This window comes from Typha latifolia, chromosome 9 (assembly GCF_019914945.1).
Source record: "Typha latifolia isolate L0001 chromosome 9, TyphaL0001v2, whole genome shotgun sequence".
Lineage (NCBI taxonomy): Eukaryota > Viridiplantae > Streptophyta > Magnoliopsida > Poales > Typhaceae > Typha > Typha latifolia.
This window is the reverse complement of record NC_133094.1, coordinates 2,643,447-2,664,959: the sequence shown is the minus strand read 5'-3', so window position 1 is coordinate 2,664,959 and position 21,513 is coordinate 2,643,447. Positions and strand designations below refer to the sequence as shown.

At 39.8% G+C, this 21,513-nt stretch overlaps 3 protein-coding genes across 4 annotated transcripts; all 3 read left to right on the top strand.

Moving 5' to 3' along the window:
- The first annotated feature begins 3,818 nt into the window (after nucleotides 1–3,818).
- On the top strand, nucleotides 3,819–6,486 carry LOC140795033 (G-type lectin S-receptor-like serine/threonine-protein kinase LECRK4). Its single transcript, XM_073147389.1, has 2 exons — nucleotides 3,819–5,014; nucleotides 5,169–6,486. Exons 1-2 carry the CDS (start codon nucleotides 3,876–3,878, stop codon nucleotides 6,484–6,486), a joined length of 2,457 nt encoding a protein of 818 aa, XP_073003490.1. The 5' UTR covers nucleotides 3,819–3,875.
- Nucleotides 6,487–7,641: 1,155 nt separating this feature from the next.
- LOC140795308 (actin-regulating kinase PRK1-like) lies at nucleotides 7,642–11,961 on the top strand. The gene is made up of 7 exons (XM_073147806.1): nucleotides 7,642–8,837; nucleotides 9,164–9,329; nucleotides 9,427–9,477; nucleotides 9,659–9,841; nucleotides 9,974–10,091; nucleotides 10,354–11,114; nucleotides 11,202–11,961. Exons 1-7 carry the CDS (start codon nucleotides 8,374–8,376, stop codon nucleotides 11,583–11,585), a joined length of 2,127 nt encoding a protein of 708 aa, XP_073003907.1. The 5' UTR covers nucleotides 7,642–8,373; the 3' UTR covers nucleotides 11,586–11,961.
- A 715-nt stretch (nucleotides 11,962–12,676) lies between these two features.
- On the top strand, nucleotides 12,677–21,489 carry LOC140795237 (protein EMSY-LIKE 3-like). 2 transcript variants are annotated; one of them, XM_073147695.1, is made up of 10 exons: nucleotides 12,677–13,102; nucleotides 14,838–15,040; nucleotides 15,185–15,294; nucleotides 15,419–15,671; nucleotides 15,755–15,967; nucleotides 16,056–16,124; nucleotides 20,078–20,323; nucleotides 20,412–20,480; nucleotides 20,551–20,614; nucleotides 21,019–21,489. In XM_073147695.1, exons 1-10 carry the CDS (start codon nucleotides 13,075–13,077, stop codon nucleotides 21,225–21,227), a joined length of 1,464 nt encoding a protein of 487 aa, XP_073003796.1. In that variant the 5' UTR covers nucleotides 12,677–13,074; the 3' UTR covers nucleotides 21,228–21,489. The 2 variants fall into 2 exon arrangements, with proteins under 2 accessions (XP_073003796.1, XP_073003797.1); XM_073147696.1 differs by having other exon boundaries at nucleotides 12,699–13,102; nucleotides 21,022–21,489.
- Nucleotides 21,490–21,513: the final 24 nt, after the last annotated feature.

Here is a 21,513-nt window from a genome sequence, read left to right as displayed (position 1 = left end):
ATATATATATATATATATATATATAATTTGGCCCATGTAACCATGTTAAACAAAGCTATATATCACTAATTATATTAAAGGAGCACTCAACACATCAAGAGAGAATATAAGCTAGAGAGATAAAATGATGCCATTGCCCAACAAAAGGATAAGATTAAGTATTGAGTAACAAGCCTGACAAATAATAAATAAATAAATAAATAAAAAGAAGATCGAGTAACAACCAACAAACACAAATCGAAATGGAAACAAAGCATGAGGTGTATTGATGCGGCTAAAGTGCGATGGGGAATAAACAAAGGATAGACTTATAATAAAGAATGGAGAACTTAAACGACGAACATAGCAATTGACATTATGTTGTCACTTCTTGGATGAACCCTAGATGAATAAATAAACAAAGTAGAGAGCCCTTTGGATTCTTTGTACTGAACATTGAAGAGGACGGCCTTCTTCGTTCTTTAATTTCTAAGTAAACACTCTTTTGAGACTTTAAAAAGGATACATGTTTCTACTCGATTGGCTCGGCTCTGAATTTATTAATATATTTAATTATGTACTATTCTCTATGATCAAAGAGTTTAATGAAATCAACTCCAACCCTAAATAATTAGCGTGAAAAAAATTATTTAGTAGTTCGATGGCTTAACTCAATAGCTCAATTAATGGAGGCACGGTTAATTTAAAAGAGTAACTTAGCAGCATGATTATTTGGAGTAGATCTCGACAAATTTTAGTAAAGATTATTGAACATTTGTCTAATTCATATCTAATTTTCTAACTCTTAAATAATTTATATATATAGTTATGACCAGTGAATTAAGATGAAGAAGAAAAACTTGGCTGGACAAAGACAAGAAGTAAAAAAGGGGGAAAACAAAATAGACAGTGAGATGGAGGAGAAAAAAAAAGAAAAAAAGAGGAGACCCAATATGGGACAGGAGGAAGAGCTTCATAGAAGTGTAGTTGCAAATTGATTGCGAGCCAATCTAGATGAATGTTCACCAATACATTGATCACCAGAATCAAACATCTTTAATCATGGTAAGTAGGATTCAAATAGACATGATAGAAATTGTAGGATGTGCGTGATTGAAGCACGCATCTCACTTGCATAGGATTGACCTGCACTTAATTCTAACTCTGAAAATCTGAGGCCTCTTTGGTTGGTGATTTAACTAGATGTTGATGCTGGGCTACAGGATAATGAAAATCTGAATACATCATTAGTTTAAAGGTAAAGAATAAGAACAGATTCTATTTTTCTCTTCTTCTTTTCTTCTTTAAAACATTTGCTTCATGTAAAATAATGTCTTTATTAAGAATTTTCTTTTCGTTAGTTGAGTTGGGGTTCATCCTAACCTTCAAATCCTTTAATAATACTTGCCAAGTGGCAAGTTCTCATAATACTAAATCGCTTATTCGAAGGAATAGAATTAGTTGTCAGATACATAAGATCAATGAACCTATATATATATATATATAGTTATAATCACGACTCGAAAGAGAATAGAGTGCCCCGGAGAGCTTGGCATTATTATCTAGAATCATCAAGATTTTAGAATATTGTTATCTTTTCACTATGCTCATCCTTCCTTATTCTGTGGAGGAATAAATCCATGCCTGCTCTTGGTGGCAATAATGCAAGCTCTTTGCTATGCTAACTGTAGTAGAGGATCTATTACTCTCGCATTGCCCTTCTTATCTTGGAGAGTGAGACACAGGTGGTCAATATAGATGGCCATTGGTGGGAGAAATCCTTATTCCTTATTCTGTGGGTTGGACCATCCACTAGGAGGTTTGCTTATTCCATCACCTTTATCTTTTGACCTCTAAGATCCTATTACAATTTTTGCATGCCAACTTGTGATATTGACAGAAAAATATAATCACAAAAGAGTAAGAGTTATTTCTAAATAAAAAGAATTCATTCCAAAATGAAAAAAAGTATTTATGCATGATAAATTTAGTATATATTTATTTATTTATTTATGTTATAAGCATTATAGCTCGTTCAGAACGACCAAACTACATTTTGTGTTACATATTTAATAAATTATAAAAATAAGAAAACTCAACCACCCAATCTTAATTCAGGTAGAATCTGACTAAAATATTAAAAGCATTATAGCTCACTCATAAGATTTCAAATACAGGGCAAATTTATAGAGACTTAACATGTTGAGTATAATAGAGGTTCCAAAATAAGTCATGATAGATTTAAGGTAGATAAGAGAGAATGATGGCTCGACAATTTGCTCGCGAGATATCGCCTCTATAGCCAAGGAGAGTGAAGGAACTAAAAAAGATCTCTCGTATGGTCCAGTGTTGAATTTAAGAGAGGAGAGAGAGAGAAGCTGAAAGAGGAGACTAAAGAGTTTGAGTGTTAATAAACTGAACAGAGTGAATTTATCAAACTCAAACATGAGATAAGGATTAAAAAAAATGAATTGAAATTCTAACTGGTATTCGGCTCATTTGGCTTAGCAAACTAAGTCAATCTCGTTAAGAGCCCAGCTCAGTAAATTTATGGAACTAAAGATCTAACCATTGAATCTCAATCTAACAGTGAGAATATACCTATTAACTAGTTATCAAATTTCATCTAATATCTAACAGTGAGAATACATGTTAACTAGTTACCAAATTTCAAGTGAGTTCCACCAATGCGCCACAATTGACCCGGACGGCCGTCGGCCGGCGTCTTCCTCCTCTGTATATACCCTAAAGATTCTAGCAATGGAAGTTGGGGTAGCAAGTTGTCGGCGGTGAGCAACATGCCAGCCGTTGCATGCGGTGTGATATATCGATCTACGCGGCAGAGGGCAGTGAGTGAACGCCGGCAACCCGACGAGGATGAGCTGCGAGTGCCCGTAGAAGTAGTTGGGATGCAAGCCCGGATTTCCGGGCAGCGCAGCGGTGCCGGTGCGACGTCGATGAGTCGAGCGAGTTTGAGCTCCAACTTCAGTTCTCGTCATCGCAGCTCTTCATGGTTGGTATTCTTTGGATTAATTCCTCAACTTTTGTCTTCTTAATCGCCGTTGTGGCTTTCGGCTTGGCATTCTGTTGAAGCTTCACCAATCACCATGCATGATCCAACAATGTCAGAGTTGAATCTAAGAGTTAGGGGCATCGGAGTTTTATTATTATCTATTGTCCAATTTTACCAGGAACTCCTCATTCATTTTTATGGAATAAGATAATAAATAGAAATAGGATAATAGAATTTATCTAGCTATTATTTTCTTTAACTATTAGTTTAGAATAATAAAAATATTAATGTCTTTGTTGTTCTGAGGCTAAGCTTCGAACTCGATTTGTTGTTCTGAGGCTAAGCTTCGAACTCGATTAATTAGTCTGAATAAATTTAATGTTTAGTTACTTAATCAAATTAGAGGGTTTCTAAACTAATTGTCTAATTCATTGGTTCTTAAATTTAAAGCAAACAAGAAAGTGAATGCTATGTCTCAATCACAATCACCATTGCGGCTTTGCCCTTGGCCTTCCGTTATGCCAAGACGAAGCTTCACCATGCATGATCCAACCATGTCCGAGTTGAATCTAAGAGCTGCCCAGCTGGGGGAGAGGGAAGCATTTTGAAGAGTCTACAAAAGGGATTATGGCATCGGAAGAAATGCATTAAGGGTATTTGTGTTTCTTTAAGTGCGTGGAACGTGAAGCGTGTCTTTAAAGTCTTAACCACACCCCATTTTGACTCCAGGGATACGAACCACTCGTTTGACCAAAAGTTGACTTCAAAGTCGTCGAAGCATGTCCTAAAATTCTTAATCCATGCAAAATCTAGAAATCTAATCCCCAAATTAATCAAACACTCCAACCCAAGAAACCACAGTACGAGATCGAGAACGAAAGAAATGATCCTCTTCCTCCTCCCGTTCCTACTGCCATTAGCAGCAACAACCAAAACCTACGCCAACCTCACGGCGGGCGGCTCCACCCTAAGCCCAGTTGGCCCCAACGCCGCCTTCTCCTCCCCCTCCGGCGACTTCGCCTTCGGCTTCTACCCGCTCCCCAACTCCAACTCCTCCCTCTTCCTCCTCGCCGTCTACTTCAACGCCACGTCATCGACCGCCGTCGTCTGGTTCGCCACGAACTCTACCGGTCCGGTCCAAGTCCCCGCCCGGTCCACCCTCCTCCTCACACTGACCGGGCAGCTCTCCCTCAGCGACCCGACCGGTTCGGAGTCCTGGAACCCCGGAGCAACCGGCGCCACCCACGTGTCCCTCCTCGATTCCGGCAATGCGGTCCTCTTCGGCGCCGACGACACTCTTCTATGGCAGAGCTTTGACTCTCCGACGGATACGCTCCTCCCGGGCCAGTCGTTGGCCCAGGGGTCCAGTCTCCGGTCCAAGCTAACCGACTCGGACTTCTCGTTCGGCCAGTTCGCTCTCGTGGCCCAGAACGATGGCAATTTGGTAATTTGCCCCGTCTCGATCCCTACCGGTAACTACTACAAGGCTTATTGGTCCACGGGCACCAACACCGGAACCCAACTCGTCTTCAACTCGTCCGGGTCTCTCTACTACGCGCTCCAAAATAGTACCGACAATACTGAGTTACAACTCGTGAGTACCACTTACTCTACTAGCCGATTCCACCAACGCGCCACACTCGACCCGGACGGCGTCTTTCGTATCTATATTTATCCCAAAAATCCTATCAATGGAAGCTTGGGTAATAACTGGTCGGCAGCGAGCAACCTGCCGTCCGACGGATGCCGTGCGATCCTGACGGATAACGGCGGCGGCGCTTGCGGTTTGAACGCGTACTGCAACTCGAACGCCGGCGACCAGACGAGGCTGAGCTGCGAGTGCCCCCAGGACTACTCGTTCTTCGACGCCGGGCGGGAGTACTTGGGATGCAAGCCCGATTTCCCGGCTCAGCAGTGCGACTTCGATGAGTCCGGCGAGTTCGAGCTGGTGGAGATGGCGAACACCGACTGGCCTGACGCGGATTACGAGCACTACACGCCGATCGATGAGAATACGTGCAGGTATTTTGTTGTCAGTGAATATTAAAATCTAACAACTTAGAATTTGCATATGAACTTGTATATGCAAATTAAGTTGTTTAACAGGATTTGTATACGAATTACTGATAAGTTTACATTTGATAAATATTAACACATTTATTATGAATTCATGTAGACAATACTGCTTGGATGATTGCTACTGCGCGGTGGCGATCTTTCGTGGAGTGGATTGCTGGAAGAAGCGGCTGCCGCTGTCGAATGGAAGGCAAGGGAGTTATGTAGGAGGGAAGGCATTGATCAAGGTGGTCAAAAGCAATTCCTCATTATTACTACAACAACAGCCCAATTCTGCAATTACCGTCGTGAAGAAGGATCACAGCTCAGTTCTCGTCATCGCTGCTCTCCTTGGCAGCTCTGGATTCCTCAACTTAGTCTTCTTAGTCGCCATTGTGGCATTAGTCTTGGGATACCGTAATTCCAAGCAGAACTATATGCAACTTCACCACGATCCGAACATGTCAGGGTTGAACAATCTAAGAGCTTTCACCTACAAAGAGCTCGAGGATGCCACGAATGGGTTCGAGGATGAATTGGGCAGTGGAGCATTTGGCACGGTCTACAAAGGGATTCTTCTTGCATATAACTCCAAATCCCAGAACCCCATCGCAGTGAAGAGATTGGACCGGCTGCTTAAAGACACAGAGAAGGAGTTCACCAATGAGGTGAGATCGATCGGGCAGACCCACCACAGAAACTTAGTCAAATTGCTCGGATTTTGCAACGAAGGGACGCATCGGATGTTGGTCTACGAATACATGAGCAACGGATCTCTCACCGAATTCCTGCGCACAAGCCCAAGGCCTAGTTGGAGCCTGAGAGTCAAGATAGCCATAGGAATAGCGAAAGGACTCCAATACTTGCACGAAGAGTGCTGCGCCCAGATCATCCACTGCGACATAAAGCCCGGCAACATACTTCTAGACGACGACTTCGTCCCGAGGATATCGGATTTCGGACTCGCAAAGCTCCTCCGCCCCGATCAGACGCGCACGAACACCGGCATCAGGGGGACGAGGGGGTACGTCGCGGCAGAGTGGTTCAGAAACTCGGCGATCACCGCGAAGGTGGACGTGTATAGCTTCGGCGTCATGTTGTTGGAGTTGGTATGTTGTAGGAAAAATTTAGAGCAGGATGCGGAGGACGAGGCGGCGGCGGTGCTCACGTTCTGGGCTTACGACTGCATGAGAGGAAGGAGGATGGAGGTCTTGGTGGAGGGCGACGAGGAGGCAGCGGCGGAGATGTGGACGGTGGAGAGGTTTGTGATGGTGGCCTTTTGGTGCATCCATGAGGAGCCATCACTGAGGCCTGCCATGAATAATGTCGTTCAGATGTTAGAGGGGTTGTGGATGTTTCTGTTCCTCCTGATCCTTACCCACTTTAGCAATTTGATATATATAATAATAAATACTTCGATACCTTTCTTAAATTTATAATCTTAATCTACTGGCTACAAATAACAAATTTTCATACTCGTTACCAACTTCTCTCTAAAATTTTTTATGCAAGTCTTAGATTGATTATATGTAGTTGGCATGATAGTCATAAGATGACTCAATGTTATCTTACTATGAAAGCTAAGTGAATTTGCTTGCCTACTTTGTGTAAATAAATTTATTAAAAAAAATTTAGACACATGTATGTATAAACTCTAGGCAATAATTTCAACCATTTGCTTAAATAAATATGCGGAATAAATATTAAAAAGTAAATTAAAGATGAACATCAAGATTTCTACTGAAATAAAAAAAAGACGAATCCAAACTCGAATCATAATCAACAACTAAACTTGTAGTAGTTATATGAGTGATTTATAAAATAACTTGTTTATCTCCGTGATTTTGTTTCACTTAGTTTTGCTTGCTATAACTCGCGATTCACTGCTTCCCATAATTGATTTTCAGTCTCAGAAGCCCTCGAGATTGATTATTTATCTAGACTACTCTTAAGACAAAAGTTTGGTGTGTTAAAGAAGAGACGAACCTTATTGATGCAAGAACGTTATAACTTGAGTGTGTTAGAACGGCTAAAGCACCAACTCTGTATGTGTGAACGGCTCAGTCCGCATTTGAACTTGGTGTAAACACGGTGACTTATCTTCTCTAAAACTTGTTTCAGTCCAAATCTTATATGCTTATAAACATGTATAAAAACACTTAGATTATTTTATACATATTTATCAATACTAAATACCTATTTTCACTGTTTAAATTGTTTAATATGAATAAGATCATTAGCCTAATCAAATCCTTGTCATGATTAAGTCAACACAACACAACACAACTCATTTATTAAATAGTTTCTTAATTCGAATGGCACTGATTATTTAAACTTATATAAGTTATTTGAATTATAAATAAATTTATTCGTATAAAGAAATTTCTTATATTATAATCTAATTTATATTAAACTTAAACATATTTTCAAAAATGTTCAAACCTGGCCCAACTGTTCATGACCACATTCGGGCTTGCTCTCTGTTCCAGATTTCCAGGGTCTCATTAGCTACGGTGATTCTATCATCATGCGCATTGCACGTGATCTTGGGTAGGCTCGTAGAAGTTAAAAGGAGGAGAGACGAAACAATGAAAAGAAAAAGGGTAACTTTGGCTCCCTTTTCTTTCCTCTCTCCGGTGAGCGAAGCTCCAAATCTTCAGGATTTCGCCTTTTCTCTAATCAATTGGGAGCGCCTCCAATCTCGTGGGTGGTCGCAGATCGGAGAACTAATCCCTCCAATCGAGCTCCAGATCTCGGGGGGTGCGTAACGCTTCCTAGAATTAGTGCGTGATCTCCTTCGCGTCGGAGTTTGGAGCTCGAGATCCGTTTTTTTTTTCTCAAGGAATCTGTAGGATTTACTTGTTTCCGATAGCATTTTGATATAAAGTCGATTGCTTGATGATAGATCTGTTCGTTTCTGCTCAACGAAGTTAAAGCTGCTCGTTGTGCGATTTGATCTTGACGCGAGTGAGATTGTGAGAATAGTCAAGTTGTGGGCAGGCTAAAAACTGTGAGGAGATCAAGGAGTTCATGTTGATTTTTGAAAAAAAAAGGCTGTTACTTTTTCCATAATTTTGCTAGTCAGGTAGCCCAGCTTCTATGATCTTGTTGATGCATAGCTCATAATTTGCAGATAGGAAAGTTACAGGAAAGTTACAACTTTTACACGAATTATGAACTCCTCATTATAGAAGAGATAGCAAACATATGATATCATAGTGGTGTAGACTTTGTTTATACAATTCGTGAACAATTTTAAGGTTTGGAAACAGTAGATCTCAAGTAGTTAGGGTTATTTTGGCTGGGTTAGTGCGAATTTTGTGATTATGTGGAGGTTCAAGCAGTTCATGCCGAAAGAGCATGCTGGCCTAGAGGGCCGCACTATCGATGTCGGAAACATCAAGGTGCACGTCCGGGATGTAATTGCTGAAGGGGGATTTTCTTGTGTCTACAGTGCCCGAGATCTGGTAGATTCATCTAAGCAGTATGCTCTCAAGCATGTGATTATTCAGGATGGGGAATCAATGGGTCTGGTGATGAAGGAGATTTCAGTGATGAAATCACTTAAAGGACATCCCAATGTCGTCACGCTTGTTGCTCATGCTATCTTGGACATGGGTCGGACAAAGGAAGCACTGCTTGTAATGGAGTTCTGTGAGAAGTCATTAGTTACAGTGCTAGAGAGCAGAGGGGCAGGATATTTTGAGGAGAAGCAGATATTTTTAATTTTCCGAGATGTTTGCAATGCAGTGTTTGCCATGCATTGCCAGTCGCCACCTATTGCTCACAGGTAAATTCCTTGTATATGCCAACCTACTGATCAGGTTCATAGGTTCGTCTCGACAGAGTTTGTGTTATTTGTGTGATGAGGTGGTGCATTATTAATGCAATGAATATTATTACCTGATATCTATTAATCAATCAATCATATTACAAACACTCAGCTGAAATCCCTATCTCCTAACCGCCTTTAAAAATCAAGTAATTTGTGCTTATATGTGACTGAATGGAACTCACATTATTATCTCTCGTGTCATGGATATAAGCAACACATAATATTTTTAGCTTCTTTCCTGATAGACATGTCATCACTTAGATATCTATCTCCTTGGGCAGAGACCTTAAAGCTGAAAATGTTCTGCTTGGAGCTGATGGGGCTTGGAAATTGTGCGACTTTGGTAGTACCTCAACCAACCATAAGTGCTTTGACAGGCCTGAAGAAATGGGCATTGAAGAGGACAATATCAGAAAGCATACAACTCCTGCGTATAGAGCCCCTGAGGTTTAACAAGAAAACATCCCTTTCTTGTTCCTTTTATAGTTTATCATTGACGCATGCTTGTTGGCAATGCTAATGCAATTTATGGTCTTGGTCATAGATGTGGGATCTGTACAGGAAGGAGTTTATTAGTGAGAAAGTAGACATCTGGGTAAGCTGACTTCTCTATAGGCCTAAATTTCTGTTTTCATCAACCATTTTAGTAATTCTGTCATAATTGAAGATATTTTGGCTGATTATTTTTGAGACAGCAGATGCAACTAATATTTCTATTATTTGTTTTATTTCTTCCAGTCGATAAAATGTAATACATGTCTTGTTCTTTTCTGCAGGCCCTTGGATGTCTTTTATTCAGAATCTGCTACCTAAAATTAGCATTTGATGGTGAGTCAAAGCTTCAGATTCTCAATGGAAATTATCGTATCCCCGACTTGCCAAAGTACAGTTCTTCAATTACGAATCTGATCAAAGACATGCTTGAAAGTTCTCCAGATTCCAGACCAGATATTACGCAGGCAAAGGCTTTGCTTGTCTATTCACCTTTGTGAATATAGTTCAGTTTTAATTTAAAAGTTTTATGGATATGATGGCCACGAGGTGCAAAAAAGCTAGCCTTATTTTCTGTTTTAAAACTTTTGTTATAACAGGTTTGGTTCCGTGTCAATGAATTACTACCTGTGGAACTGCAGAGGAACTTACCAGATGGGTCTCCATCTGCTTCAGCTTTTGATATGCACCCAACAAAATCAGATGTACGAGATGAAGGTTTGAAAATGACATGTTATGTAGCTGTAATGACATGAACTATCGTATTAACACTGCATTGTGGTTTATGGCCAACTGATTTAGTGCAAGTATTAGGAAATAGATAAAAAAGATGAGCTACATATATGTTTCACCTTCCCTAGATAATGTAGGCTCAGAAAGCAAAACTTTTGGTTAAGTTTTTGTGCTTGATTTTCTCAAAGAAAGTTTTGTATCAAAACACAATTTTCATAATTTTGACATGCTAAAGTGTGTGTGGCAGGAGTTAACAAAAAGACCTCTTTGGCCCCCCGTAGGAGTCCACCGCCTCCGCCGATGCAAGATCACCTTATGAGTGTATCGCCTCCAAAGATCCGATATAATAGATCATCTCACAGTACTTCAAAGGTTGAGGAGGGTGGGGCTCCCTTAGGTGCATTTTGGTCAACCCAACATGCACAGGATTCACTCATTGTAGAAGACAAGGAACCTATTTTTGATAAAGAACCAATCAACCAAATGACATCCAAGCATGCTCATAAAAGCAAGCAGAACAGAACTAGCCCTCCACGAGAACAGCCTGTGCAGGGGAGCATGCGTGGAAACTCATTTGAGGGATTTAGCGGTAGTTCAACTGACTTTGAAATAAGGTTTTCACCAAACGGCTCAGAGCATGGACCCAAGCCAATCAATCCCGAGGGCAAAGCTATCTCTCAGAACAAAGCCTTCAACACCTTTGTTGCTGAGTTTGATACCAGTAAAATTGGTTCTGGAAGCAATGCTGGTAATATGAATAAGACTAATAAACTAAGGGAGGAAGAGCTGGAAGCAGAAGTTCATCGTCTAAAAGAAGAATTGAAACTAGCTAACTTGGAGAAAGAAGAAATAGCATCCAAATATGAGAAGCTGTCCTCCATTTGCAGCTCTCAGAGGCAGGAGTTACAGGAGCTGAAATGTGCCCTTGCTGCAGCAACAACACCACTGTCAAGTAAAGACATCTCTAAGACCGAAACTTCCCCTGCAAGCTCACAGTCGATCACTCCGGTATGTCTACTCCTACCCTGTTGATTATTTTCAACTGAGGATCATTTCAAAGCTAAACTCAGCCATATATAATGCTCGTTCTAGCAGCCAAGGGAAAAGATTGAAGGAACCCTGCATGAGCTCCAGCAGGGGTTATTTACAACAAGTCCTGCAACACCGAGCCCAGATCCAAAACCATGGGCGGCCTTTGTTGAGGACCCGAAAGTGCAGACAACAACAAAGAGCACCCATCCCAGATCAGTTCGTACTGTTCGAACAACCAATAGCAACAAAGTTTCAACTGCACAAGCCAGCGCAAGTTCCACAACTGAATCGTGGGGCTTTGAGCAGGATAGCTTTAAGGCTTTTCCTTCAGGTTCAGAGATAGCCAAGGCTACAGATCCTAGGAGCACTTCTCTGCGGTTCGGAGATGGCCGGAACGAGACTAAGAAAATGGGATCCAACCAACCAGCTGGATGGGCCGGCTTCTGATGTGTTTGATAACGTTCAAAATTATGTTGTTACTGTTATACAGGAGCTATTGTAAAATTGGAATGGGGAAAGGGTTCTATCCCCTTGTAGGAAAGGAAAAAAATTGGGAATTTGGAAGGCATCACAGTACATAAATTCTGGTGTGGCTTTGTGCAGACATCAAGCCCAGGAGTACCTGAAGGTGGTGGATTAGAAATAAGATGGGGACCATTGTGGGGCTGCTGTACTTAAAACTCCACTCATGGTGGAGGATTCCAGACTTCCATTTGTGCTATCCTCTACTTTCTGTAACTTTGTTCCTAAATCCAAGTGGTCCTCTTTCTTGTAATATTTTTGGGAAAGTAATACATGATTGGATGTGGTATGCAATGTTCAATGCATGGCTGTCATTTATAACACAATACGAGGGCACCCATCATGCCATTTAGAACCAAGAGAACTCTGATGCTTTAGCATGTCTCCTTCTTAACCAAGGAGGACCTTTAGTTTTATAGAAGCTTGCTGTTCTATAATGTAATAATGACAGATCTTAGATGAGTATGGTTATAAAATGGTTTGAGAATTAGTGAAGTCTCAGTTGGAATAGTGTGTTTAAATGGCCAAAAATGAATACTAGATGCATGAGAATTCAGCAAGAAGATGATCACTATATAGTCTATATACATGGGGAAGTTGGTCAGTTGAATCCGCACTCAATTATGCGTCCATGAGTCAAATTCCAAGTACACCGGACTCGAATCCAACCTAGGTTCGACGCATGAGATCTTTGTCGCGGATCCTGGTCTCTTGATCCGACTCGAGCCCGGTCTAAGTCGTGACTGTTATGAACCTAAGGTTGAGAATCGAGTCCTATATCGACCTGGTTTTTGGCCTTAGAATTTGATTTGACCCAAATTGAAACAGATCCAGATCTGAACCAGACTCACTTAGATTTAGGCCCAATCATAATTCAGAGGAAATAAATAAAATAAACAAAAAAAAAGAAAAAAAGGAAAAGGAAGACTTCCCACACTGGGTAATCCGACACGTTTCGTTCACAAGGAAGCATCTCAATCCAAACCCCAAAAACTCCCCCCACGCAATGAAAAGGCCCGGAACTCAAAAGCTTGTCTTAACTGTCAAAAAATCTTTCTATAAAACGCATTTCGAGTCCGCCTTTTGTTCCCTTTGGTTCCGTTCAAACCCTCGCTTCTCCTCTCTCTCTCTCTCTCTATATGCGCCCCTCCTCTTCTACTGATCTCTCTAAATCTCACCCAAATCTCTTCTGGGCGTGGCGAATTCTGCAATGAATTCGACTTTCTGAGCTCGAGATGCATCGTTTCTCGCGGTTACTTGGGAGAAATGAGCGTAGAAGCGGTGGATCTCTCGGTTTCTGATGCGAGTTAGGGCTAATTTGGGTTGAAGCCATCTCCTTTTTGCTGCTTCAAGTAGGTTGCAGCGTTTTCTTGGGTTTTCGGTGGTAAAAGTTCTACTTTAAGGGAATCCGAACATGGAGTATAATCCTTCTGATAGTAGCGGTGAGTGGCTTCGACAACTCCTTGGTGTTTTAAGATGATTTCCCTCGAACTAATGAGCTTCGTTACTCTACTTATTTCGGAATTGTTCTGGACTTTTAGTACCGGTGTAGCATAATGCGCGGAATTTGTTGGATGAGGTCATATCTCTTATCTGCTATATGAGATGAGGAATCGGGGTTTGAGCTAGGGTTTTATAGTAACTTACAATTTGTCCACAAGTTTTCTCCCTTTTTCTTGTGGCTACGATGGGGCAATCTCCTTATTGCTTGTGAGCTATTTGAAATATGAAATCAGGGTTTAGATATTGATTTGTTGTGAATTTGGTCCAATGTCCTATAAATACGTAATCTTTATGGAAAATTTCGCTCCTTTTCTCCTACAAAATTTTCCACTGCACTAAGGGTTAACCTTGTATGAAGTCAGTTAGATTTTATGGTTCTTCCGATGCATTTGGAGTGGAGCTTACTGCTGCTGATTGTCGTGAAAAACTTACATTCATCTTTCTTGTAACTTTTCAAGTTGGTATGTGCCCTCTAGCCTTGAAAAGGTGAAAAAACGTTATGTTTGTGTTTGTAGATATTCCATCTAGAAGGGAACACAAGTCTCTTAATCTCTATGTAGTAGTAGCCTGCTATGTCCTATGTGTACAGTAGTCCTGACTTATATATTAATCGTTTAGGGTGTTAGGTTTGTTTGACCATGGCTACTTCAGCTGCCAGTAAAATGATAAGCAAGATTGAATGAAGCAGGACTGGTCTTCATATGCTGGTCAATGGAGGTTCTTATTAAAAAGGTTTTTTTTTCCCTTAAAGTTTATGGTAGAGACATGTTATGCGTCGAGATAATAAGTAATTGGAAGGAGTATATCTTGCATCACGAGTATACTTTATGAAGTAGGAAAATGATATGGAGAATAATAAAAGTATTCTCTGAAGGAAAAGAAAAAAAAATGCTAGAAGAGGCAGAGAATTATGTGTAGCCATGTAGAATGGGTCGGAGATACAAAAATCATAGTAGATAGTCTACCAAAATTATAACGTTGGTTCACTGGAGAGAGTCAAGTAATTTGTATCTATTTAAACCTTCCATTTATTTTACTTTGACAATTTCCTTCTCTATACACTGGTTTCTTGATATGTCTCTAATAGCTTATCTTCCTTTGTATTTTAAATACCCACTTCTAAATCATTGTTCAAATCTTGGTGAATATATTATTTTCTCAAGAAAAAAAATTAATGTGTTATATGCGCTTTTGAAATTTCTGATATGAAAATTTCCTGCAAAACCACACATCTGTTTTGTTTTGTCTACCGGTTTTTTATAGAGTCTGATTACCTTCTATCTTAGATCAGATTTAGCATTTTTACTACATCTTCAATCGTAGCAGTCTGTTTGGAGTATGACAATCTAATAAATAGTCATCAATGCTCTTTTATGAAAGTTTTAATCTTGTAACAGTCAGAGATGAATTGTTGATTTACATGAGCAATTATCTGGAAGACATGTTATAAGGCTGGCATTCTAGTGATTTTGGTAGATTGTAGCTAATTGTGAGTGAACTGGATGGCATATTATTAGACCTGAATTCACAGGTTTAAATCCATAGCTGCATCTATATGTATGTACACATGTGAGCATTTGTACATATAGAACTAACATATAAGATATATCTCATTCTTCTAAGTTGCTCATGATAATCTTGTGATGTTGATTGTGCTTCCTTGAATTAATTCAGGAACTGATGATGATCTCCCACCACCATATCAGAACAGAAGTGCAAGAGGAGGGCGTGTCAGTGGAAATGGAAGAGCCATTGTTGGTGCCACTCCATATCCCAGGGTGCAAAATGATATGGAGGTCCAAATACATCAACTTGAGCAAGAAGCGTACACTTCAGTTCTCAGGGCATTCAAGGCTCAGTCTGATGCCATTACTTGGGTATTAATCTCCTTGTAATCTAGCCTAAAGAATTTAACCTACTGTTTGTGGTTTTAGTACTCTCGTAGATGTTAGTCTTTGAAGTTACCTCAGCAAACTCACAGGATGTTTTCTTTCGTATTCTCTCTTTTTCTTTTTTTCCAGGAGAAGGAAAGCCTCATAACTGAACTTAGAAAGGAACTAAGAGTGTCCGACAAAGAGCATAGAGAGTTATTAAGCAGGGTGAATGCTGATGACATTATCCGGAGAATAAGGTTTCATATGAATCAACTTGGTCTTTGTCACAAACACAGAATTCAAATTCTTGAGCAAGATTATTTCCACTTCAACTCTTCCTTGAACTTTTTGTTGGTCTTAATTTTTGTTGAAAACAATTAGGGAGTGGAGACAAGCAGGCGGGATTCAAGCTGGGTTGGTTAGTAATGCTCAACCTTCTCATGACACCATACCAAGTCCTACTGTCTCAGCTTCTCGCAAGAGGCAAAAGACATCCCAATCTATACCATCTCTATCTATGGCTGCACCATCTCCTGCCCTGCACTCGCAACCACTTCCTGCTCCAATGCAGCCAACATCATCAGCTTTGAAAAAGGGATCTGCTTCTGGAGTAAAAGGAAAAAAGACTAAATCAGTATGCAGATGATTCCAATGTTTTTTACTCTTGCATTTTGCATTTTCTGGCTTCCCCTTTTCTTTACATGTCATGTTTTACAGGGTCAGAAGTTACCAGGTGCGTCTTCAACAAAACCAGTGCAGTATCCTTCTGCAGGTCCAAGTGGAAGGGTCCAAGCCATTAACAGGATTGCTTCAACTGAACCTGCAGAAGCACCATCATTCGATCCACTGATTGGGCGTAAAGTCATGACAAGATGGCCTGAAGATAATAATTTTTATGATGCTGTAATTACTGATTACAATCCAGTTGAGGTGTGTTTACTTGCTCAATACCAAAGTAACCAAACTTCTTTCCGTTGCTCTGTTTCAGCAAGCCTTACCCTTTATTTCTCATTGATAGGGCCTTCACGCGCTGGTTTATGACATAAACACACAAAATGAGACATGGGAATGGGTCAATCTTAAAGAGGTGAATCAATTTCTTATTGTTCTGAATCACTAGAACTTTGCAGATATCTTTTATCAATGTTCTTGTATTGTTGGATTGTTAGTCCTCTCTCTTATACTAGCTTATAGCAGATTAGATGTTAAGCTCATGACTTGTTTTTGTAATTATATTTGGTTATTTTGTCTTTTGCTATAGTATGATAAATGTTTTTTCTTACGCTTGATTAATGGTTGCTGATTAAGTTTCTTAACCATGCAAGAAGGTTTTCCTTCTTTTTCTACAAAAGACAGATAAATTTTCATCTTGGGAAAATAATATTAGTGGCACTAAACAGTACTTATCATGCCTTGTAATGAAGAAGAACTAGGTGGCAGAAGGAACAATTGTTGAAGGACAATTGACTCTATTCCTTTGAGGTGCTTATTGTTTCTTGGTTCTTTCCTTCCAAATTGTACTCCTTTGTCTCTGTTTATATGTAATCCTTTTTTGCTGACTCTTATATCATTTTTTCTAGTGTATTGAAAAGCATCCGCAGGTGGCGGGGGCTCACCCACCGCCTAGCGCTTAGGGGGAAGGCGGACGCTAATGTGGTCTAGCAATTTTAATATATAAAAATAAAAAAATAATTCTATATGATATATATAATTATATATGTATACTAATATATCATTTATAAAATTATAGTGCAATTCACAACCATAAAAATAATAGATTACAAATTTATAATTCAGTATGTATAAATATTTCATTAACTTCTTAATAGTAAATTATCACAATCTGAAGTAAAATTAATAATTGATGGTTTGAAATGCATTAATAGTTGGTAGTTCCAATGCTGGTGGTGCTGGTGGTTTCCAATGTTAGCACGTGGCCTCGTTCCCATCGGTTGAAGCTCTTTCCCTCTTTTCCATCGGTTAAAGCACAAAGAAAGAAGAGTTTGGTGGTTTCCAATGTCAAAGAGAAAGAAAAGAAGAAACAAAAAAGAGGAGGAGAAGATGAGGCAATCCACGATTTGGTGGTTTCCTACCGGTTGCCATCACCGCTCGCAACCGCCGCTCGGCGCGTTTGAGCCTTTGCTTGATGTCACCACTCAGACGCCTTTGCTTGCCGCCGCCTCTCAACGCCTTCGCTAGTTACCACATGGGAGAGGAGCTTTCGAGAGAGAGAGCTGCAAAAGGGTTTGGTTTTCTTTTATATATAGTGGGCTAGTGATTAGTTATTAAACCTGATCCACACTCAGTTCCAACCCGCTTGGTTAGCTAGCGGGCCGAAGTGTCGCCCACCTTATCGGGCTGCCCGGGCTCGCCTAACTCTTTATAGTGCCTAGGCAGCCAGCAATGGCGGTTGGCAGCCCCATGCCGACACCAACCCACATTGCGGGGCAGCCGGAGCACCACCTCACCATGGCGGCTGCCAAAATCGATTTTCAAAAGACTGATTTTTTCCATATAGTCCAGCTTCATATTCCTTTGTTTGTTCTTTCAATACTTGGCTTGCCAACTTCTAGACACATAAGGCACTTATTTCATCCTAGAGGATGGTTGTACATAGAAAAACAATATCAAGCAGTATCACTTAATTCAAATTTACTGTTGCTGCATATCTTTAGTATTAACTATAGTTTGTTTGTTTGACATGTGAACTACTTTTTGTTTGCTGTGGCGTGGATATCAATAACAAGTTGTATTGCTTGTTCATTTGATTGTCTTGATGCTTGCAACGACACCTGGCACGGGGAGTGCCGATGGGACTCTCCTGTGCCACCTTGTGCCAATGTGTGTCCGTGGTGATTGGCATGTGTTGTGCTAGTGGTGTGCTAACATTTGGCATGGGGGAGTGTTGATGTGTGCCACTATATGCCGATGTATGCCGTTGCCTATGTCGCTCTTCACTGGCAGGCTTATTTCCCAAACCAAAAGGAAGAAAAGGAGGAGAAATAGAGATTTAAGAGATGAGGCCGATCCAAAGATGGAAGCTTTAAATCTCATCCAAAGATATGCTTTTCTTGTTTTCTCGTCCTAATTTTTTTGTTTTATAAACCATACTAGAGATTAATCATCCTATGTGTGGCAAAATAAGTTAGATCTATCATTTGTCAGTCATTTTTTTGGTGCTAGATCTATTTATGCTCTTTAAAACATAGGAAACAAAGAGAAAGAGAAATTATTTGATATTATGTGTTGAATTATATTTCTGCTTGTCTTTTCTTATATTTAAGTCTTTAATAAAACATGGGAAACAAAGAGAGAGGTATTTATTTAATATTAAGTGTTGAATCATATTTCTACATGACTCTTGCTATACTAAGTCTTTTACAATATTATCTTATGGATAAAAGGCACTAATGTAAGTTTTAATTCATATGTTAGAACTTAAAATATGTATAAATACCTTTAAAAATCTATATAGAGGTGCGCTAGTGTGGTAGTGGGGCACTGGGGCCAACGTATGACAATCCTTGCTTGATACAAAGTAAATCATAGAAGTTGTTTCATCAATGTAATAAAAGGTAGCTAGGGGTTGCGGGCGAACACTCTCCATGTAGCGCCAAGGCAGTTTAGCATTTTTAATATATAAAAAATAATATATATATATATATATATATAAATTTTAATAGTGCAATTTACGAGCGTAAAAAATATGTATATGTATATATATGTTAAGATCACAATTTACAAATATGTATATATATAATATATGTATATATATACACATATGCTATTAATGCATCTAAAATAAATTAATAATAATGAGTGCATGTCAGCTAGTGAGAGGGAGAGTGAAAACAGTGGGTGAGCACTTGGCCTTTTATAAGCCAGTGACTTTATTAGTTAATCAATTAATACTAGAAACCTTGTCTTTTATGATGCCAGAAAGAAGTTTTGTCATTTCTATTTATCAGAACTCTCATTATTAGAGAGAAAGAGAGAGATAGCCATCGCTAGCTGCCAACACCGCTGCTCGTCGTGACGCTCCGGAGGAAGACGACTTGAATATGAAAGGAAGATGGGTTTACCATTGCCACTTTGCATCGCTCACTACTCTCAGTCATGCGTTGTCTAGGAGCATGGAAGGTTAGGGAGGAAGAGCTTCATCCTTCAACTAATAGGACACCCCCCCCAAGAAGAACCAATGAAAACTACCGAAATTTGATCGAGAGATGCAGAGTAGAAATTTGGGATTCTAGGACTCAAGAGTGAAGTTGGTTTATTTTATTTTGGAATGGTTAGTTCTCAAACCCAATTAAATATCTGACCTGCTCCAACTCTTGAGGCAGGCCGTCCGTCCTGGCAAGCACCCAAGCGGACCACAAGGCAGGCCAACTACAAATTGTGGCTGCCTATACCCTTTTCGGGCAGCCGTTGCTCTGCCCCGCATTGTGTTTCAAACTTCTAGTAGCAGTTGTATAGAAAATTTTCAGAAATCATTGTGTACCAATATTTCAATTTGTCGCAATACACTAGATGAAGAGCAGTAGCTTTCCTTGTTCTATTAACACTGTCTAGAGTCATATAATAAGACAGACTACAAAGGAAATGTGAATTCCTTACCCTGAAAGAAAGAAAAACCAGAAATGTGAATACTTTCTTGCAGAACCTCATTACTACAGGATATAGTATCAGGTTTAGCACATTTCTTGGGATTTCCATATTAATACATTTGGAAACCCCTGCTAACAAGATAAAAGAATTCTCAGACTCCTCTGTTGCTATATAAGGATTGATTTTGCTGTTTCTGACGTTCTCAGAAGATTTCGTTATAGTGATTTTTTTTTTTTGCTTCTTTCCAGATGTTCTTCTATAGTTTCTGATAACTTATATTAGTTCTTTGGCTGGAGTAGACAAGAGTCTAGATCAGATTCTTTTAATGACAGATCGGAAATGATTAACGCCTCATTCATCTTCCCTAATTTACCTTTTGAAATTACCCTTTTGATAATCTGCTTGTGCTTCATCCTTTTGACTTGGTTGCAGATTTCTCCTGAAGATATAAGATGGGAAGGTGAGGACCCAGGTATTAATCATCGTTCGGGTCGTGGTGCTCCAGGCCGTGGGATTAAGAAGTCCACGGGACGTGGTGGAGCTGTACCAGGTGCAGGAAGGGGAAGAGGATCCCTCAAGAACATGCCCAAGAGAGACTTCCTTCTGGCTCAAAATGGCACTGGGAAAAAGGGCGCCGATGACATTGAAATTCTTCATACAGAAACTCTTTTGAAGGAGGTAGTTTGGAAGAAACTAAATGGGTCATATTTACTTTCTAGGCCTTAAGATTTGATATATGGTATTTCTTGCAAATGATGCCAAGCAGGTGGAGAGGGTTCTTGGTGCAAGTCATCCTGATCCTCTTGAGATTGAGAAGGCAAAGAAAGTCCTGAAGGTAAAAACTACTAAGGGTATTGTGTTTAAGCTGTTATCTGAATTAAACTAACATAAAGATTTCCTTGTAGGAGCATGAACAATCATTGATTGATGCAATTGCACGGCTTGCTGATGCATCAGATGGTGAAAGTGGTAAGTGTTGATCTGCCTCTCTCTATACAATCTTGTATCTGTTGTTTCGTAGACATCAGCAAGGCTCTTTCATCTGCACAAACTATTCTCTTCCAGGTTAGGATATATATATTACTCACGGTAATGAGATGTATAACCATTTAAGGAAACCATGTTATCTGATATCATTAGAAAAGGGAAACCTGACATTATGACCATATGTCTGATGGTTCTTACTAACACGAGGATCCTATCTGTTGATCTTCCCTTCCTATTCAGTAATGGTTTTTCTTTCGGAATTGTTGTTTTTTCTTTTCATGAATTATCTGACAAGAAATCCGTGTTTGTTTAAGCTACAATTTGACTTGTATTGAAGGAATACCTTTCTTCTTAGCAGATTATGACCCTTTTTTTTCATGAATCAGAAGGTGGGCACCAGTTCTCACATGGGCACGGCCAATCAATGGAACGCAATCGAGGATGGAGGAATCAACAGTATGCAGGGAATCAACACGGAGCCAACTTCGACGACGACATGGCTGGCGAAGTTAGGGAAGGCTCTCTTGGTGATCACATGATTAGAGATGGTGCTGCATCTGACTATCGGCATGAAGGCGATGACGACGACATATAGTTCTTGGCTGATGACTGTATATTAGAAGAATGATCCACGTAGAAGCATTGTGTTGTCTTGAATGTCTTTGCTGATATTTATTACTTACCACTTAGTTGCATTTATCTTCAGATGAAAGTATCTCTACTAGAAAGGATAATCTGATCTGAGATGATGACTAAGAAAAGAAATTTCTAAGGCTTGTGAGCCTCTGTAGAATTATATCACTGTTAACCTGTTGACCATGTAAATTATTTTGATATGGCTCCCATTTTTTGTCTTCTATGGTCTCCAATATTCATGAGCT